Source organism: Thamnophis elegans, chromosome 7 (genome assembly GCF_009769535.1).
Source record: "Thamnophis elegans isolate rThaEle1 chromosome 7, rThaEle1.pri, whole genome shotgun sequence".
In the NCBI taxonomy this organism is placed as follows: domain Eukaryota; kingdom Metazoa; phylum Chordata; class Lepidosauria; order Squamata; family Colubridae; genus Thamnophis; species Thamnophis elegans.
In genome coordinates, this window is record NC_045547.1 from 13,189,561 (window position 1) to 13,210,133 (window position 20,573).

The 20,573-nt window shown below is 42.3% G+C and overlaps 1 protein-coding gene across 1 annotated transcript in view; it reads right to left on the bottom strand.

Moving 5' to 3' along the window:
* Nucleotides 1–20,573, bottom strand: part of DERA (deoxyribose-phosphate aldolase) — a 49,907-nt gene that overhangs the window by 25,601 nt on the left and 3,733 nt on the right. The window contains exons 2-6 of the mRNA XM_032221453.1: nt 18,455–18,552; nt 16,815–16,962; nt 14,013–14,108; nt 11,942–12,076; nt 3,761–3,889 (exon numbers count right to left, since the gene is read on the bottom strand). Coding sequence (XP_032077344.1) covers nt 3,761–3,889; nt 11,942–12,076; nt 14,013–14,108; nt 16,815–16,962; nt 18,455–18,552 — 606 coding nt within the window. The remainder of the gene's footprint in view (nt 1–3,760; nt 3,890–11,941; nt 12,077–14,012; nt 14,109–16,814; nt 16,963–18,454; nt 18,553–20,573) is intronic.

The window sequence follows — 20,573 nt, forward strand, 5'->3', positions numbered from 1 at the left end:
GAGATATCAGGACAGATTTGCATCTTAGCTTATAAAGTCAAATACACCCCACCCACCCACCCACACCCACACCCACACCCACACTGGTGACAGGGGCTTTGGAAAGATAGCAACTTCTGTAGTAAACAATAATGAATGAAACACATGTGGCAAGGTTAAAAATCAATCATTTTAAGTATAAATCATGGCCTGAACACTTGCTTCTATACTTTCACTGAACCCAAAAACAATATTATGAACTTAATTTTTAAACACAAATTAGAAAACCCATAATTCTCATGATGTTAGATCTCAGAAGACAGAGTGATTCAACACAATTTAGTCCCTCAAAACATCTGAAGACAAAGAGGTGATCTGATTTGCGTTGTTACCATTCTCTCAACAAACCTTAAGGGACTCTTCTATTTAAAGTTACATTATTTAGGCGCGGGGGGGGGGGGGATGTAAGATTTCCCTCTGGGTAGATGTTGTTAAAACTTAACAATTATTTTTATAATTGTACAGAGCAATACCTCTGTGTGTGTGTGTGTGTGTGTGTGTGTGTGTGTGTGTGTGTGTGTCGTACAGAAAAAGAAGGAATTGTGTAAACAGCAGAGCCACCTGCTGTACTTCAGTGAAACTACAGCGCTAAAAAATGTTGAGGAATCAGCGTTAATCCTAAAAGTAACTTTGAACAGCTAATTGGATGGATGGAATTATAATTTTTTTAAAAATAGCATCTACTTCTCAGAAAACATTAAAATAAAAACAATAACTCTGCATTAGAAGCACCACTCAAAAGAGTTCCTGTCAATGAGACAGTGTGGTATGGGGGGCTAAAAGCAGGAAGACCCAAATGTTGATCCATCTTCAACTACACAAATGCCTTGTGTCTCTTTGGGCCAGTTGCTTGCTCTTTGCCCAACCTAGCTCAGATTAGAAATTGTTGAGAATATTCGTAGCTCAGGTTGTAAGTTTTGGCCGGGGTGGGGTGGGGTGGGGGGGTCTGTTCTCCAAGCTTGCTGTTTAGTTCCCAGATGTTTCATTACCAAACTAAGTAACATCTTCAGCGGGGTTTGGGGTGAAGAATCTTGACCCAAAAACTGAAGACACTTCAACCCCCAAACATCTCACAGTGTTGTGGGGAAACACAAAGGATGAAGAGTAATGTATTATTCCTAAATGAAATTCTAAATGAAAAGTGGATACAGAAATCTACCGAGATCTAATGCCCTTCCCTTGAAACTCACAGAGTGGATGGGAAGAAGTTTTATTTGTCAACTTTGTTTTATTTTCATTTTACAATCACTTGTATACTGTGCGATTAAACACAACTCATCTTATATTCCACCATAGGAAACCAACATAACACTTCATCCTCCATACACCCTTTCTTCTCCCCCTCCAACTTTCATTTCTCCCCTCCAACATTCCCCTCTTCTACTTCCCCTCCCCCTCTAACATGCCTCTCTCCCCTTTCCCCCATCTCACCCTCCTTACATTCCCCTCTCACTCCCTCTCTACTCCTCCCTCTTCTTTCCCTCTACTCCTTACTTCGGTGTATTTCTACTATTCATTAATCTATTCGATTTGTATTTTATACTAACATTAAAAGAAAAAAAAAGGAAGAAAAAAAAAAGAAAATAAAAGGAAAAGAAAAAAAGAAAAGAAAAAGGAGCAACAGTATACAGGTGCATTCTTATTGTTTTGAAAATTGAAACTATGTTTCCCCCCTCCCCCCCCCCCTGTAATCCCCCCTCCCTACCCCCCTTTGACTTCCCAGATCCCATACCCGGTATAGCTTTTTATCAAACACAATCTAGAATATAATAAAACCAAGTAAGTTAAAAATTAAAAGATAAAAAAAAGAAGAAAATTAAAAAAAAAATGAGAAAAATCAATAAATTCTTTTCATTGAACTCAGCTTCCCATCATTATTAAGACTTAAACAATGTACATCATTCCTGATCACAATTAATTAATTACTTGCAGGATTTCAAACTCTATTGAAACCAAATAAATTATCCAAATAGAGTTCTACTCTAGCTATGGACCTTATCTCTTTATCTAAATATCTGTCTATTTCCAAACCTTTAATTTGTCCCTTTTATACCTCCTTCTCTATAAAGCAATTTAAACACCTCTCAAATTCTTCTCTCGGTTTCTTTTTCTAACTCTTCTGATGGGAAGAAGTTTTAGACAACTGTAAGCAGTTCTCAATAGTTCTGCAATTAATTAAGAGTACTGACAACTTCTGGAATCAAGCTACGAAGAAGATCCAGATAAAAGTATTTCCTCCTGCCCCCCACTTACTTAAAGAGTATAGCTTCCACCTCAACCACTGACTCGAGTCTTCACTCCTTGGTTTTTTTTGTAGTGCCCCTAAACCATGCTTTGAATATAGATGGTCCTCGCTTAATGACTGACTCATTTAGGAACCATTTGCAATTACAACAGAGATCAAAAAGTAACTTTGCCACCAGTCCTCGCATTTATGACCTTCACAGGTCTGCAAGCAAAGAGAGCTGAATAAAAGCATAAGGACAGTGGTGGCTTCACTGAGTGATCACTTCACTTAGTGACAGAGTGGCCGATTCCAACTGCAGGGGGGTGCTTAGATCTGGCCCCTGGGGGCCAGCCTGGAAATAGCAAAGAACCGGCCTCCGCTAGCAAAAATGGGGTGTGGGGGGTATGCGCAATGCTGCCGTTGTGGCCCGTTTTCAGTCTGGATAGCCTCCTGCACCACTCTGCCAGGCAAAACGGGGAACGGGGGTGGGGCTTGCACCCCATTTTTGTTAGCAGAGGAATCACGGGCCAGTTCTTTGCTACTTCCTGGCTGGCCCCACTGGCCAGATCTAAGCACCCCCCCTGCCATAAACCATGGCTTATAAAGTATAATTGGTTGTCTTCACACAACATGCTAAATAATGCACCAGGAGTATAGATGGTCTGGAACAGGGGTGTCAAACTCGTGACATTATGGTAGCATCACGTGACATATCGGGATTTTCCGCCCATTTGCTAAACTGGGCGTGGGCGTGGCCAGCATGTGACGCATCCAGCTCGCGGGCTGGGAGTTTAACAGCCCTGGTCTAGAACCAATTTGGTAAAACAAAACATAAGAAAACAGATTTTGTCTCAGTGTAAAATGCCAGGGAGGGAGTAGTAGAGAGAATGATCAATGAAAGAAAAGAAAAAAAAATAGAGAAGAGGAAGAACATAATGGAGTGTATTACCGTGTTTCCCCGAAAATAAGACAGGGTCCTATTTTCATTTGACCCCCCCCCCCCCAAAATAAGCTCTTGGTCTTATTATTTTCGAGGTGGAGGAGGTGGCAAGCGTGGTCACCTCATGGCTGCTGCTGTGTTGCAATATTTTCAGGGAGGGCTTATTTTGGGGGGAGGGCTTATTTTAGCGCAGTGGTTCTCAATCTTCCCCATGCCGCGACCCTTTAATACAGTTCCTCATGTTGTGGTGACCCCCAACCATAAAACTGGTGTCTCAGTTTCTAAGACCATCGAAAATATGTGTTTTCCAATGGTCTTAGGCGACCCCTGTGAAAGGGTGGTTCGACCCCCAAAGGGGTCCTGACCCACAGGTTGAGAACCACTGTTTTAGCCCATGCGCTCAAAAGCCCGATTGGGCTTATTATCCGGGGAGGTTTTATTTTCGTGGAAGCAGGGTAGAAAAGTTAAATGGCTGGCTGGTTTACAGAACTGAAGCATTCCACAAAGCGACAATCCCTTGCAAACACTACCTAATCCAAAGGTGTGGAAGTTACCTGCCATCATGGCAACAAGACTGGCTTTGTAGATATTTGTAAGCGATCCCAGCTCTCCTGTCCCCAGGATAGTTTTCATATGAATGTCGCCACAGGCCTTGCGGAATTGACGGATTTCTTCATAAAGGTCTGGGAAGAAGAATAAATGGATAAAAGCAGAGGGGGAAAACCCATGTTAGTATCCTTTAACTGACGAGAATGCATGTCGCTTTTTGGATTGAACAATGGTGCTCTCAAGGTTTAGTTGTTTGCTTGCAGATGTTTTGTTATCTGACTAGGTAACGTCAATAACGTTACCTTGTGAAACATTTGAAAGCAAACACTCAAGTTCAGAGAGCACCAAAGACTCCCTAACTAGCATCTTTTTATTTTATCATCATTTTTTTCCCAGTTTGGATTTAAGGAGCAAAAAAACAAACACAGATTCAACTCAAAACTGATCTCATCAAATCCATTATTGGACTCTTTTCCTGATCAAAATAAGGAGGAAACAATTGAGATTCTTGGAAGAAAAAAAAAGTACTGGACTGCCATCACCTTTCAATTGGTTTTTTAAAAAATGTTTTAAGATGTTTAAGATTTGCAAATAAAGATGATGTTGAATGCTGGTCCAACGTGTCAGGCCAGTGTCCGTGATGATGATGATGATGATGACGACGACGTTGTTGTTATGATGATGATGATGATGTGGTTAATCTTTGGTGAGATTCACAGCCTTTGGGGCTGGTTGCTAGCTCAACAGCTCGAGTCCTAACCAAGGACCTGGGAACAGTTAAGGTAACGTCGGAGGATATAAGCTGTTCCAAGTAGGGTGTTTTTTTGTAGAGTCAGAATGTTCAAGTCCGGTAAATTTAGAATTTCCAAATAGCAAGGTAGCCCTTTAGATATTGCTCCAAGGGCTCCAATTACAATCGGGATAACACATGTTATTGTTGTTGTTGTTATTATGTGGTTAATCTTTGGTGAGATTCACAGCCTTTGGGGCTAGTATTATTATTATCGCAACAACAGAATTGTATCACAGCGGCCAGTTGTTTCGCTGGATTTGGCATTGATTACTAGTCGGGCCCCACCCAGGGGCCTAGGACATCGTAATGTATTTTCGTAATATGCGTGCAGATCCAAGCAGTGCGGCTTTTTGCATTTGATTGATGGTGATTTTGTCAATTTTTAACTGTTTTAAATGTAATTCCAGTGCTTTTGGAATAGCACCCAATGTGCCGATTACCACTGGAATTATCACTGCTGGTTTGTGCCATAATTGTTGAATTTCGATTTTTAAGTCCTGGTATTTCGCATTTTTTTCATATTCCTTCTCATCAACCCTGCTATCACCTGGTATTGCAATGTCTATGATTGTAACCTTGTTTTTCTCAACCAGTGTGATGTCTGGTGTATTATGCACCAGTATTTTGTCTGTTTGTATGCGAAAATCCCACAAGATCTTGACCATCTGATTTTTGGTGACTTTTTCAGGCTGATGTTCCCACCAATTTGTTGCTGTTTTAATATTATAATTTTTGCACAAATTCCAATGGATCATTTGTGCTACTGAATTGTGCCGCAATTTATAATCAGTCTGCGTGATTTTTTTACAGCAGCTGAGTATGTGATCAACAGTTTCATCAGCTTCTTTGCAAAGTCTGCATTTGGCATCATCAGAGGATTTTTCGATTTTGGCCTTAATGGCATTTGTGCGGATAGCTTGTTCTTGGGCAACCAGGATTAGTGACTCTGTTTCTTTCTTTAATGTACCTGTTGTTAATCATAACCAAGTTTTTTCACTGTCCACTTTATTCACAGCCTTTGGGGCTGGTATTATTATTATTATTCACAGCCTTTGGGTGTCAGATCTGCATCATCATCATCATCATCATCAGACAGAGAGGTGCCTCATCCTCATCATAAGACAGAGTGGGTGTCAGACCTGCCACATCATCATCATCATCATCATCAGACAGAGTGCGTGTCAGACCTGCCACAATGTAAACCTCTAAATCAGAGGTGTCAAACCCGCAGTGTCACATTATCGTCACGTGATGTATCATTACTTTTTTCCCCTTTGCTAAAATGGGGGTGGCCTTGGCCAGCATGTGATGCATCCGGGCCACGAGTTTAAGACCTCTGCTCTAAATAGAAATGATCCTTCGTCATGTGCATTGTAGGTTTGCAAAGCCCGAATTGAGAGTCGCACACCAAAATCCGTAAGTTCTATTTTTTTTCCTTCCTTAACTGTTTCTCATTGCCCAAGCCACTGTAACCAATCAGGTCCCAGCAAGATGTTTTCATAATGGTCAGTCCAAATGTGGTTTGGTATGTGGCTCCTTCCTTCTTCCAGCTGGATGACCTTGAGGCAGCTTCTCTGGGAGGTGCAGCGCTTACTTTCATTTCCCCCCAAGCCTTCTCCCCTTCAATCCCCCTCCCCACAGTTCACGGCAGTCTGACTCTGCGTAGCAGCGAAGCACAAGCAAGTATAACATGGCAGATGACAGTGGGAATCCTGTTGAAGCCATCTCTCTCTGAAGGCCCAACAGTATTCATAGGGAGCCAAACTAACAAAAGGTAACAAAATCCTTTTTTCTAATGTTTTATTACATCTTGATCATTCCAGTGAAAGCCTCGTTATCCCGGAAGACTAACAGGTATATGAGAGACTGAATAGCTCTTCCATTTTCAAGGACAGTGTATCTTTGAATATACTGAGCGAGCTTTGACTGAACCATGGCAACAGGGATCATAGGACTTCCCTGATCTTCAAGTGATCTTAAGATCCAAGCCCAGATTCCAAGACTTATACAGCTCTTATCCTTTCCTATTGCTTTTGCTGTACTCTTAGAGAGAGAAAAAAATTCACAAAAATTTTAGTATGTTCCCCCTCTGCCCGAAGTATGAATAGAACTCAGGTAGCGAAAAGCTGTACATTAAAAAAAAAAAAACTTTTGTGACTCCAGTGCAAGGACTCCATTCCTAAATGGGGGGGGGGGAGGGATATGGTGCTCACAATAACTTGCTTTTATACTCCAATCCATTAGAGAACACTTAAAATAATTGTTAAAACCCAGCCTTAGACAAATTATAGTTCAAGTGTTATGAAGATACGCCACAATAGGTAACAGCAGATTTAACTTAAAGATGAGCATAATTGGACACACGTTGGGGTACTTAACATTTCCAGTGATTTTAGAGCTGCATTCAGACTGTTCAGTGAGCCCAACAGCTTTCCATCAAACATGACCTTCAACTTTGCCACAGGCTTTTTATATAAAGCTTTTTTAAAAAAAAGAAAGAAAGAAAGAAAGAAAATGGAGAGGGTGTGCGTTTGCCTGAAGAAGGGAGAGGAACATTCAAGGCCGTTCCTTTCAAAATGCACCTGATCGCATCTCTAATTCGCAACCCATCACAAATCAACTTTTAAGTGGACTATCTGAACTACAAATGCGCAGGTGAGGTTAACTTGGAAGCCAAGACAAGGCACCAGATGTTTTCAGAATCTTTCTTCTCTACAGCTAGTCCTCGACTTACATTTAGGGACCGTGCAAAGTTTTTACAAAGGCCCTGAAGAAAAGTTATCAGAGTATTCATGAACTGGAATAGGACATGGCAACAGGTCAGCCATTGGGGACTGGCGGGAATAGGACATGGTAACAAGGTCAGCCAATGAATAGGCATGGCAACTGGGTCAGCCAATAGGAACTATTTGGTGACTGAGAGCAGGGGTGGGTTTCAACCGGTTCGCGGTGGTCCCTGCGAACCGGATGGTCTGCTCGCCTCTGCCTTGTGCTTGCTTGTAACTGCTACCGCGTTAGAAGAATCTGCTGTTGGTATTGTACATTTATTCATTAGGTATATAAAGAGAAGTTAATGAATCCTGTTGAATCAGTTACCTGCGTGTGCTTTCTGGATTTGATTTCTGCAACGAACTCTGACAAAAGTGACTTATGAACGTTTTTCACACTTACGACCATTGCAGCAGCCCCATGGTCATGTGATCAAAATTTGGATGCTTGGCAACTGGTTCATATTTATAAGGGTTGTGGTATCCCGGGGTAATATGATGACCTTTTGCGACCTTGTGATAAGCAAAGTCAAGGAGGACGTCAGATTCACTTAACAACGGTATTGCTAACTTAACAAGTGCAGTGGTGCACTTAACCACTGTGGCAAGAAAGATTGTAAAGTGGAGCAAAATTCACTTAACGACTGTCTTAGCAACAGAAATGTAGGCCTCAATTATGGTCATAACCCAAGGACTGCCTATACAGCATTTTTCAAATGCCACCTTTCCTGTGAAAACCACTAAATGCAATGACAAGTTCTTCCCTATTTAAATTTAAGTACACCCAACTGAAGAATGACACTGTCTTCAATTTTCTATTTATTTATTTAGTTTTAGTTATTAAATTTATATGCCACCCGTCTCACTGTCAAAGCATTTCAACCTAAAATCTCTTCATTCCACCTCATTTTATCTATTAGCAAATAATGAATCCTCGTCATTCAATCTTAATCCCCCAAAGTCCATTAAGAGCTATCAGAAATAATATATTTTAAACAAGTAAATCAATTTCATATTTCTTTCATTTATTTTATACACTAATTTATTATTTTCTCTAAAAAAACATAAAAAATATCTCTTCTTCTCATGTCTTATCTCATATTGATCTTTAAAGCCTCATCGTTCAAGGTTAATCTGAAAAAAAAATCTATTAAAGAGCTACCAGAAACAACAACATATTGAAATTTAATCCCATCAAATCACGTCCCACAAATTAATTTCTTATCATCTTTTCTTCATCCCTCTTAGAAACTTCTTGTTTAAACACTTTTTTTGCCATTTTAATACCACATCTTATCACTTTCTCTAAAAATACAACAACAGAAAAATCTTTTCTTATCATATCTTATCTATAGACAAATCTTTAAAGCCTCATCATTTAATCCTGGTCAAGAAAAACTCATTAAAAGCTATCTGGGGGAAAAAACACCATCAAATACATTTTAACCTTGATTGAAGAAAGCAACTTTATATGTCTTATTTTTACTTTTAAAAGTTTTGATGGTTATTCCTTTTAAGTAGTGTTCCAGAAATGATTTTTTCCTCTTTTAATCTTTTCTCAGGAACTCCTTCAGAGATGTAAAATATCTCTTCCGTAAGTCCAAAATAAAAAAGTCACTTTTCTGAATGGAAATATAATCAAAGTCAGTCTTCTGATTTATTACTTCTGTGTCTGTTTTAGCTATTAAAATATTGATTTTATTTGTGAGACCTTTATAATCTTTGTCAAAATCATGCTTGTATCCTATCAATTTTAAATCCATACCCAAAACAGACCGATTCTCACTTGTATCCCCTTCTCTCTCTTCTTTTGAGCCCATTTTTTATAGTAAGAGACAATCTTGAATAGAAAGTTCTGAATATTTTCCTGCCAAATATCCTTGCATTTTTCCAGAGTTAAAATATTTTTCTCCATTCTTTATTAGTGGATCTTCTCCATTAATTATAATACATTATGAATATGAATATATATATATATATATATATATATATATATATATATATATATATATTTATTTATTTATATTTATATTGATATATATATATATAATAAAGTTATATAGATAGATAGATAGATAGATAGATAGATAGATAGATATGTATGTGTGTGTATATATGTGTGTGTGTGTGTGTGTGTGTGTGTGTGTGTGTGTGTGTATAAAGTCACAACCCCTGGTATGCCCAAATATGGGAGGAAGTTCACTACTTCCATTCTCTGTCCATTGACTCGTCACAAAAGACCATCCAGACAGAAACTCAATATTATTACTGTTGCCTTTTGTTACATTTGTGTTGTATTTGTGCTGATAAATAAATAAAGGGAGACTAGTATAGATCTATTTCAAGCTATTTAGCTCTCATCAGCTAGCCATCCCCTTACTGGGATTCGAACCTGGGCTGTATTGCATATTAGGCAGATGTGTTAACCATTAAGCCACAGGCTCTCCTCCGTTATCAGCTAAGCCAGGGAGAAAGGTATATATTTAAAGTCACAACCCCTGGTATGCCCAGTTCGAATCCCAGTAAGGGTATGGCTAGCTGATGAGAGCTAAATAGCTTGAAATAGATCTATACTAGTCTCCCTTTATTTATTTATCAGCACAAATACAACACAAATATATATAGTAATCAACCTTTAAAATCTCCTCTTACCATGTTTTTTCTTCCATCCATAACATTTTACAAAGCCTCAGTGGCACAATGATTAGAGTGCAGTACTGCAGGCTACTTCTGTTGCCTTGCTGGCTGCCTGCAATTTGATTGTTCAAATCCCACAAGGCTCGTGGCTGACTCAGCCTTCCATCCTTCCAAGGTGGGTAAAATGAGGACCCAAATTGGGGGCAATAGGCTGACTCTGTAAAACTGCTTAGAGAAGGCTGTAAAGCACTGCAAAGTGGTATATAAGTCTAATAGTCTAATTGCTATTGCTATTAACAAACGCCCCGCTTTGCATCAGAAATGTTGGGTCCACTGTAGTTATTAAGTCGAAGACAATCTATATTTCTCCCACCCGGATGCCAAAGTATAGATTGCATGAATTTTTCCCCACTCCTTTTTCCTCGTTTGCCTTCTTCTAAATATTACCTTGAAAGCAAGAACTGAGTTTTGCAACCTACTTTGGAAGCCTTTTTGGCCAACCAACGTAGTAAAAACGCTGTATGAATAAGGTAAGGGTTATCAGCACTGTATCATTCAGCCAAAACAATGGAGGGGGGTGGAGTTGTATTTTAATGTAAGGATGTTTAATTGTATCCCTTTTTTCTCTCTACACATAATCCAGTTGTTGGAGTTCTGTCAGCACTTACAGGCAAACCATTGAAGGTACATTAAGGAAAACCCAATTATCATGCAGAGAATAGGTATCTCCCGTGGTATTTAAAATCTACTAATTAATAGCATTCTGGGGGAGGGGAGGGACACAACTAGCCACAGCAATCTAAACAGTACCACACATGCCCTGGAATTCTGTGAAAACCAATTAAAAATACAGATTTTGTTGTCAAGAATCCAGCACACTTTTTTATTTTAATATGATACATCACCTAAACCAAAAAAAAAAACACCCCTCTCTGAATTCTTTTTAACAATTCTATTGCAAATAATTACAGCACTAGCACCCCATGGAGTATTCTCCCCCACCCCGCTCTTAATTTAGAGAAAAGTGTGGATGGATTGAATTTTCACACAATAGCTTTGCAGAAAGGGTTGGTTTATTATTTTTTTAAAAAACAATATCTAGAGATGGTTTTTTTCAAAATTTATAGCAGCAGTAAACAAATTTAGGTTTTGTTTTTTAAAAGGCAACCACCTACCAGCGTGCACGAAAGGAGATTCCAAATTTCTGAAGAATCACTTGGGAGATTTTGAACACACTGGACAGGATTGCAAACTCCTTGTCCTGACAAAAGCCCCTTTTATTAATTTACTGTGAATTCTGCTCATTCACATCAAGCAAAGTCTTTTGAGGGAGGATTTACAGTCACAGACCTTATCTGGCTTGGAGAGCTGCCAGGCCGATATCTGCAAAACCTGGCAAGGAGTCTCAGAGAGTCACGAACCAATTAAGCGAACTAATTGTCTCCTGCAAACTCCACTCCCCTTTTGCTCCTTTTATTTCCTCTGGAGGGGCCATTCATCATCCACCTGTGGCCTTACTCGTCCCCTGTTCTTTAACTGTTCCCTTTGTTTGGCAATTCTGCACATGTGCACACAATCGGAACAGGCTCCAGCTGTTCGTCTGCCTCATTGATGTCTGATTCTGAAGGCAGCTGATAACTGTCAGACGGCTCTGGCCTCCTCTCTGCCTCTGACACAGAGCCCTCATCAGAGCCTTCCCCAGACTCCAGAACTGGCCCATGTTCCTCCCCAACCTCCTCACTGTCCGAATCTGCTGGCCGCTGGCGGACCCCAACCACTCTTGGCAAATTACCGTCAGCAAAATGCCTACATTATTTTCCTAAGTCCCCACAAGTCTATCTTTCTGCACAAATTGTAGCTACTACCTAAGAACATATGACTCTTTCCAAAGTATCCACCACAACGGCTGAGTTTCTTGTCTGGTTTATTCCGGGGGGGGGGGGAAGTCTTCCCTAGAACCTCGATTTTAGGATTATGGAAATGCTCACCTTCCCATTGGCCTGTCAGTACTAAGGTTCGATTAATGACAATATCAATCTCTTTGGCCCCATCTTCTATGGCTAGCTGGATCTCCTCTAAACGTGTCTTTAGAGGCGTCTGTCCTGCTGGGAATCCAGCTGCCACTAAGAAAAGAAAAACAAAATCCATTAAGTACATCAGAGATGTTAAAATAGTGGCAATATTCTTTATCAGGAGTTAAGATGTAGGACTTCGATTAGATCTCTCAGCAGCTTTCCATTACGTCATGCTTTCCTTCCAGGGTACAAGAATTGCAACACAGAATTACAGTGGTTTGACCGCTACTTCAATACATCAACCCTCCTTAACCAAACTGGAAATATTATTGTTCTGACCTAGGCTTCCCCAGCAACATGAAGCCGAGTCCTCATCCCGATAAACCCCTTTTATTTAATTTACAGTGAATTCCTCTCCAGCAGAGTCTTTCCTCTCCCACAGTCTTTCAAGGTAGTTCACAATTACCAACCTTTATCAGGCTTGGAGAGTGGCCAGGCCGATATCTTTCAGATGCCGCAATACTTGGCAAGAATGCAGGAATGAACTAATTGTGTCCTGCAAACTCCTCTCCCCTTTCGCTCCTCTTTTATTCCCTCTGGGAGGGGTCATTCACCATCCACCTGTGGCCTTACTCCCAAGTCGACCCCTGTTCTTTAGCTGTTCCCTTTGTCTGGTGACTCTGCGCATGCGCACACTGGGAACAGGCTCCAGCTATTTGTCTGCCTCACTGATGTTTGACTCTGAAGGCAGTTGTTAACTATCGGGCGGCCCTAGCTGTCAACTCTCTGCCTCTGACGCAGAGCCCTCATCAGAGTCTTCCCAAGACTCCAGGACTGAGTCATGTTCCTCCCCAACCTCCTCACTGTCTGAATCTGCTGTCAGCTCTACTGATGGGCCACGACAAGTATGAACGTTCTGAAGTAGTGTTTGGAGTCTCTGTGAGGATCCCAATGGAGCAATTCTGGGGCAGTTCACCACATTCTGGTGAGAGAGAAGTTCCACAAGGATGGGCTCCAGCACAAGTTCAGAAGTCTGGAAGACTAAAACTCTGGTCCCGGTGACCAACCCAGATTGGATCCTGCAACTTTATCTTTGGGACATGCATCTTTGCCTTCATTCGGAGCAAATCAAGCTCAAGTTAAATTTGTCCAAGGCTGACTGAGTAAGCATTCAATAACTTTGGCCTCAGTAGTAAAGAAAAATATATATAGCACTGCTGTTTCATGCAGAAAGTAGCAGGAGCTGAATGTTACCTTTAAACAGCTATCATCCAATTATATCATGACTAATTTGATACCAGCAAATCTGACTATCCAGTCTGGCCACTTGGAGAGGGCCTGCTGGGATCCCTTTTGCGACCTTCTGACAAGCAAAGTCAATGGGGAAACCAGATTCACTTAACAACCATGTTACTAACTTAACAACTGCTGTGAGTCAGTTAACAACTGTATCAAGAAAGCTTGTAAAATGGAGCAAAACGCACTTAACATATGTCTTGATTAGCAAGATTAAATGTTGGGCTCAATTGTGGTCGTACATTGAGGACTTACCTGTGCATCTCATTCAGTGGTGAGATTCCAAATATTTTACTACCGGTCCTGTAGGCGCAGCTTGGTGGGCGTGGCATGGCTTGGTGGGTGTGGCTTGGTGGGCGTGGCAGGGAAAGAATACTGTAAAAACTCCATTCCCTCCCGATCAGATGGGACTCGGGAGGCAGAGAATAGATGGAGTCAGAGATGATATTTGCCAGTCAGAGGTGATATTTACCGGTTCTCCAAACTACTCAAAATTTCCGCTACCGGTTCTCCAGAACTGGTCAAAACCTGCTGATCTCAGTTCATTTCATTCATTTTGATCATAGGGCTCGACTTTTCTTTTTAATCCAGAACTGTATCAAGGTTAGTTTCTAGTAAACATATGGCACCAGTGACAACGTGGGACTGTTCATCAGTCCAGAACAAGACAGAATCTTTAATGAACGAATACATAAAATGAGCAACTGATTCTGAATCGCCCCTTCAGGAATTCAGGCTGAGAGCTTACCTGAAGCCACTGGGATCTGGCAGCTTGCAGATTTGAGAGCCTTAACTGCATCGGCTACTCTGGCCGGATAGACACAAACGGCTGCTGTGGTGATGCCTGGAAAGGAACCATCATCAAGACTCTGTTATCCTCAATAAAGGAGAATATTTGTATCTCAGTGCTGAAGTGGAGGCCTCTTGGTGCTCTCTGAGCTTGTCTGTTTTCCTGCAGATGTTTTCACTACCCAAAATAGGTAACATCACCAGAATCAAGCATTGCTTGAGCACTGATGAGGTTACTAGTTGGGTAATAGCAATAGCACTTAGACTTATATACCACTTCACAGTGCTTTTACAGCCCTTTCTAAGTGGTTTAGAGAGTTATCCTATGGCCCCCAACAATCTGGGTCCTCATTTCACCCACCTCGGAAGGATGGAAGGCTGAGTCACCCTTGAGCCTGGTGAGATTCGAACTGCCAAGCTGCAGCTAGCAGTCAGCTGAAGTAGCCTACAGTACTGCACTCTAACCACTGCGCCATCTCGGCTCTTAGGACTTAGACTAACTTTATTGTCACTTGAAATGTTCACTAATCAGCATACATTAAAATGAAATTTCATTGGATACGAATCTCAAAGGGTCACCACCTGCAATTTACACTACATAAACATGACAACAATATGGATGGATGGATGGATGGATGGGGGAGGGAGGGAGGGAGGGAGGGAGGGAGGGAGGGAGGGAGGGAGGGAGAAGAGAGAGGGGAGCATATACACGTATCCACATACACTATATTGCCAAAAGTATTGGCTCACCTGCCTTTACTCGCATATGAACTTACTGTAAGTGACATCCCATTCCTAATCCATAGGGTTTAATATGACATCGGTCCACCCTTTGCAGCTATAACAGCTTCAACTCTTCTGGGAAGGCTGTCCAGAAGGTTCAGGAGTGTGTTTATGGGAATTTTTGACCATTCTTCCAGAAGCGCATTTGTGAGGTCACACACACTGATGTTGGACGGGTTTACGTGGCCTACCGCTTCGTGGCTGAGTTGCTGTCGTTCCCAAACACTTCCACGTTCTTATAATACAGCTGACAGTTGACTGTGGAATATTTAGGAGCGAGGGAATTTCACGACTGGATTTGTTGCACAGGTGGCATCCTATCACAGTTCCATGCTGGGATTCACTGAGCTCCTGAGAGTGATCCATTCTTTCACAAATGTTTGTAAAATCAGTCTGCATGCCTAGGTACTTGATTTTATACACCTGTGGCCATGGAAGTGATTGGAACACCTGATTCTGATTATTTGGATGGGTGAGCGAATACTTTTGGCAATATAGTGTATATTAGATGACACAGAGAAACAACACAGTCTAGTTCAAGAAAAATGAATCTTGCGAGTTTACCAGACAAATGGCCTAGGGAACAAAGCTAGTCCAGAATCTAGTAGTCTTGCTAGATACACTTCGAAACCTCCTCCCAGAGGGGAGAAACAGAAACAGACTGTAAAGTGGGTATGTGAGGTCTCTAACAATACTTAGAGCTCTAAGCACATAGCTGTATCTGAATAACAGGAAGTGAGCTTTCTGTAATCTTCTCAGCTGTCCTTACCACTCTCTGTATGGACTTTCTATCTGAGGCACTGCTGCCACCAAACCTGAAACATTTGCAAGGAAACCACCAAGCTCAGCAAGTCTCAAGGACCCCTCTGTTATCTTCATGTGACTCTTGTCCACTAACCTACTTCACTCCAATGGAGCCTTTCCTAATTTTGCACTCTGCCAGGATGGACTTCAACCACTCAAATCCCCACCCACATAGGGATTATGAGAGTCCACGATCAACCAATCTAGCTTGGAAAGGATGGATGCCTCATGCAGCTCCCAGCCGGCCAAAACGGGGTGCGGGGTCGCTGGGGTGCTCACAAGGGCCTCATGGCCCGTCTTCAGCCAGCAGAGTGCAAAAATGGGTCTGCATGCTCCCTCCCCACGGCTCATTTCTGGCTGGCAAGGTGCTGCACAAGGCAGAAATGAGCCGGGGGGGGGGGCTGCCCACAGCCCCCCGTGGCTTGTTTTAGCCAGCAGAGTCACCGCGGGCCAGTCCTCAGGCTAGCCTTCCCAGGCTGGCTCTAAGCAACCCACGGGCCAGATGCAGTCAATTGTTCCGGTGTTGTTGAATTTGCAAAATGCTTTTCCCTTTTTTCTTCCATTTTCCACATTACATATCACATTGCTAACTTCACTTTATCTACTTAGCTTGTTTTTCTTTCTCTGTCAAGGGACAATAACATTCATTCAATAACAGCTGGTCATCACCTTTAAAGCCCTACATGGCCTAGGACCCGGATATCTGAGAGACCGCCTCCTGCCACATACCTCCCAACGGCCGATAAGATCTCACAGGTTGGGCCTTCTCTGGGTGCCATCGACCGGACAATGCCGGCTGGCGGCCCCTCGGGGGAGGGCCTTCTCTGTAGCTGCTCCGGCCCTGTGGAACGATCTACCCGTAGAGATCCGGACCCTTCCCACTCTCTTGGCCTTCCGAAAAGCCACTAAAACCTGGCTAATACGGCAGGCCTGGGGCTGTTGATTTCATGAACAAGGTCCAGCCCCACCTAGACTGAATGTATGGTGTGCTATTTTTAAATTTGTTTCTCTTTTCTATTTTTAACTCTTACGTTTTATCTTGTTTTTGTAAGCCGCCCGGAGTCCTACGGGATAGGGCGGCATATAAATTTATTAAAATTCAATTCAAATTCAAATTCAGAATTGCAAGTATGCTTTACCCGGCTAGAAGCAAGGTTTCATCACCCTGGCGTACCTTTATCGTGCATTTTCAAGGCTTGTAGCAAATCCGCTCGGATGGGATGTTTGGCTTTGTGGCACAATCGGCAAACACTGCATGGGGTGTCATCTCCAGAAAGGGTGGTGAGGTCTATGCAGGTGACGGCTCTCAAAAGCCAAGCTGCCTTCATTTTAAAAACACACAGAGTTAAAATGATCCAAAAATGTCCTTGCAATTGAGCTACACAGTTGGTATATAGTCCCTTGAGTTACAACCATTCAGTGAACATTCGAAGTTACAACGGGAGTGAAAAATGTGACTTATAGCCATTTTTCACGCTTAAGACTGTTGCAGCATCGTGATCCAAATTTAGACGTTTGGCAACTGGCATGTATATATGATCTCTTTTAAACAGTGTGTCCATATGCAGCGTCCTGGGGTCACGTGATCACCTTTTGCAACCTTCTGACAACTAAAGTCAATGGGGAAGCCAGATTCACTTAACAATGGTGTTGCTAGCTTAACAACTGCAGGGATTCACTTAACAACTGTAGCAAGAAAGGTCATAAAATGGAGCAAACCTCACTTAACAATTGTCTGGCTTAGCAATGGAAATTGGGGGCTCGTTTGTATAGAAGGTGCTGCTCGGTGGAGCGTCGAGCAGGCGCTGTATGCGCCATGCTTCTGCGTGGAAGCGCAGAAATCTTTAAACTCCGGTAAGGAGATCGGGACGCAATGGTTAGGGTGCAGAACTGCAGGCCACTTCAACTGACTGTTAGCTGCAGTTCGGCGGTTCAAATCTCACCGGCTCAAGGTTGACTCAGCCTTCCATCCTTCTGAGGTGGGTGAAATGAGGACCCAGAGTGTGGGGGCAATATGCTGACTCTGTAAACCGCTTAGAGAGAGCTGAAAGCCCTATGAAGCGGTATATAAGTCTAACTGCTATTGTTACTGCTATTGCTATCGGGCGGGCGGGTGGGCCCTCCGGAGCACCGTACCGGGGCATACCGCCTGCAACCCACCACTGACTCTGAAGCTGACCTGGCTGAAGCCATTTTATTCCTGCCTCTCATAGTTGCCATGAACTTTGAAAGGCGGAAAGGAGGGGGAGGAGGGAGAAGATAGACTGGCTACCAGTCAAAACAAAAAGTTTTTCTGTGGGAACCAAGGTCATCCCAGCAGATGGCAGAGGAATGGCCAAGCAGCCTCCCAACTACCTTAATTGGACAATGTGACCGGTGACACCTGGGGAGGGAATATTTTCTTGTTTAATTAGGGGGGGAACCGTGGGAACCTTTAGAGTTAGTTTTCACTAGCTGTGCTGATATGGTGTCTCCAATAAACATGTTCCTTTGGGGAATCTACCTGCCTCGGAGTTCTGCTTTCGGTGGATACATTACTCGGAACCCTCATGGGGGACCCCTGTCTTAAAACTTTTGTATTTTAGCTGTTCTTTGTGGCCTTCCAATTTTGACACTGGGTTGGATAAACAGATCATCTTTCACTGGCCCATTGTCCCTGTTGAGTTTTGATGACACAAGCAGCAAACACCATGAACAAAATTCAATTCAATTCAATTTATTAGATTTATAGGCCGCCCGATCCCGGAGGACAGTGCTAAAATTCATGGGAGACAAATGTCTCTTTTGGAAACCCAAGGACAGGGGACTTCTCACCAGCCAATTCTTTTTCATGGCCCGTTGCGTTTCAATCTGCGCTGCACGCTTTAGAACAGCTGGGTGATTCACCCGAACCCGTGCGAGCCATGTGAGATCTAAAAGGGGAGAGAAAAAACATCCATTTACTTCCATCGTCATCTACGTTCAAAATCAATTTTGGGAAGAGCAGAACCTGAAGGGAGATGGGAGGAGCAGTCTTAGCCATTGATCCAATGTTGGAGCTATAATTCTTTTGGCCTTCTTTCATATTACCGGCAACTATTACCTGTGTCATTTAAATCTGGTGACCAGATTGGAGAAAAGTTCAAACATAATAAATATGAATTTTAAAAGTTCTTTGCTTTATGCTACTGCGATCATCATTCCATTGCAAACAGAATAACAGAGTTGGAAGGGACCTTGGAGATCTTCCAGTCTAACCCCCTGCTTAGGCAGGAAACTCTACACTACTTTAGACAAATGGTTGGCCAACGTCTTCTTAAAAACTTCCAGTGTTGGAGCATTCACAACTTCTGGAGGCAAGTTGTTCGACTAATTGTTCTAACTGTGAGGAAACTTCTCCTTAGTTCTAAGTTGCTTCTCTCCTTGATTAGTTTCCACTCATTGCTTCTTATCCTGCCCTCAGGTGCTTTGGAGAATGGCTCGACTCCCTCCTGTCTGTGGCAACCCTTGAGATATTGCAACACTGCTATGATGTCACCCCTAGTCCTTCTTTTCATTAACCTAGATGTACCCAATTCCAGCAACCGTTCTTTGCGTTTTAGCCTCCGGTCCCCTAATCATCTTTGTTGCTCTTCTGTGCACCCTTTCTAGAGTCTCAACATCTGTAATAAATTCTTCCTTAGCCACATGATGGCTGGAGAATTCAGTAAGTTGAAGTCCGTGCATCTTAAGTTCCTGAGGCTGAGAAACACCGTGACCCGTCAAAACCGCGGTCCACTAAAGCGCGCCCGATTAAAGCGCGTACGTGACATCAGCAGCAGCGCGACAAATAAAATTAAAAATAAATTAAATTAAAATTAAAATTAAATTAAAGCAAGCCGATTCACATAAAGGTAAGGGTTAGGGTTAGGGTTAGGGTTAGGTTAAGGGTTAGCGTTAGGTTTAGGGTTAGGCTTAGGGTTAGGTTTAGGGGGGTTACGTTTAGATTTACACGTTAATTTTAAGTTTACCGCTCACAGCGTGCTGTTTTCGTCACGCTGTGATGACATCACGTACGCGCTTTCGTCGAGCGCGCTTTAGTCTACCGCAGTTTTGTGGTGGAACCGAGAAACACTGCTGTAGATGATGCACCATAATTAAAAAGGGAGAGCCTGTGCATATTTATTATTTTTATTCTTAGCAATTTCCATCCCAATGACTTTAGGCCAGCTCCTCTCTCTCTCTCTCTTTCCCAGTCCAGCTTACTTCACAGGGTTGCTATTTTGGTGGGATACGAGCACCATGCATGCCATCCTGAGCTCATGAAGGAAAGGCAGAATATAAATAAATATTTCACCCGCTCTAAAAAGGAAAACTGGATTGCACGCCTGGGAAGGAACAGGTTTGAATCATCTTGAATGTCTGCTGAAAGACAAAGATGTTTCAATTCATTAAACCTGGGAGCGTTAATAATACCATTTTTAATATGTCATCTGTTCCAATCAAATATTCATGGGGCTTCGGGGATCAAAGTAATTAAAGTAGTTAAACTACAGATAATTAGCCAACTTTCTTTTATCCTCCCTCTGGATGGGGGGCGGGCGGTGTGTGGAGATGGGGGATGGAAATCTGCTTTGTTTCATCTGAAGATATGTTCCAAAGCTTTGCCTTCAAAATTGTATTCCGTCATTTCTCTTGCCGGATTCCAGGACACTCAATATATTTGGCCTAGGGTCCAACTGGCATATTTGGTGCTAAGCCAAAACCAAAATCATGCTAGAACAGCGCATTGCAATTTTGCAAGGCTTTGGATATGGACTTCTAAAAGGGCTTTGAGAGGACTAGAAAGCATAAATACAGCACCTTCCTACAAACTCCTAAACAACAACATTGCCAGGGTAGCACAGCTGCCCTCTGTAGTTGTGATGCTGGGAAAAGATGTGGCTGTTTTAAAAGGGCTCCATCCGTGCTCTTC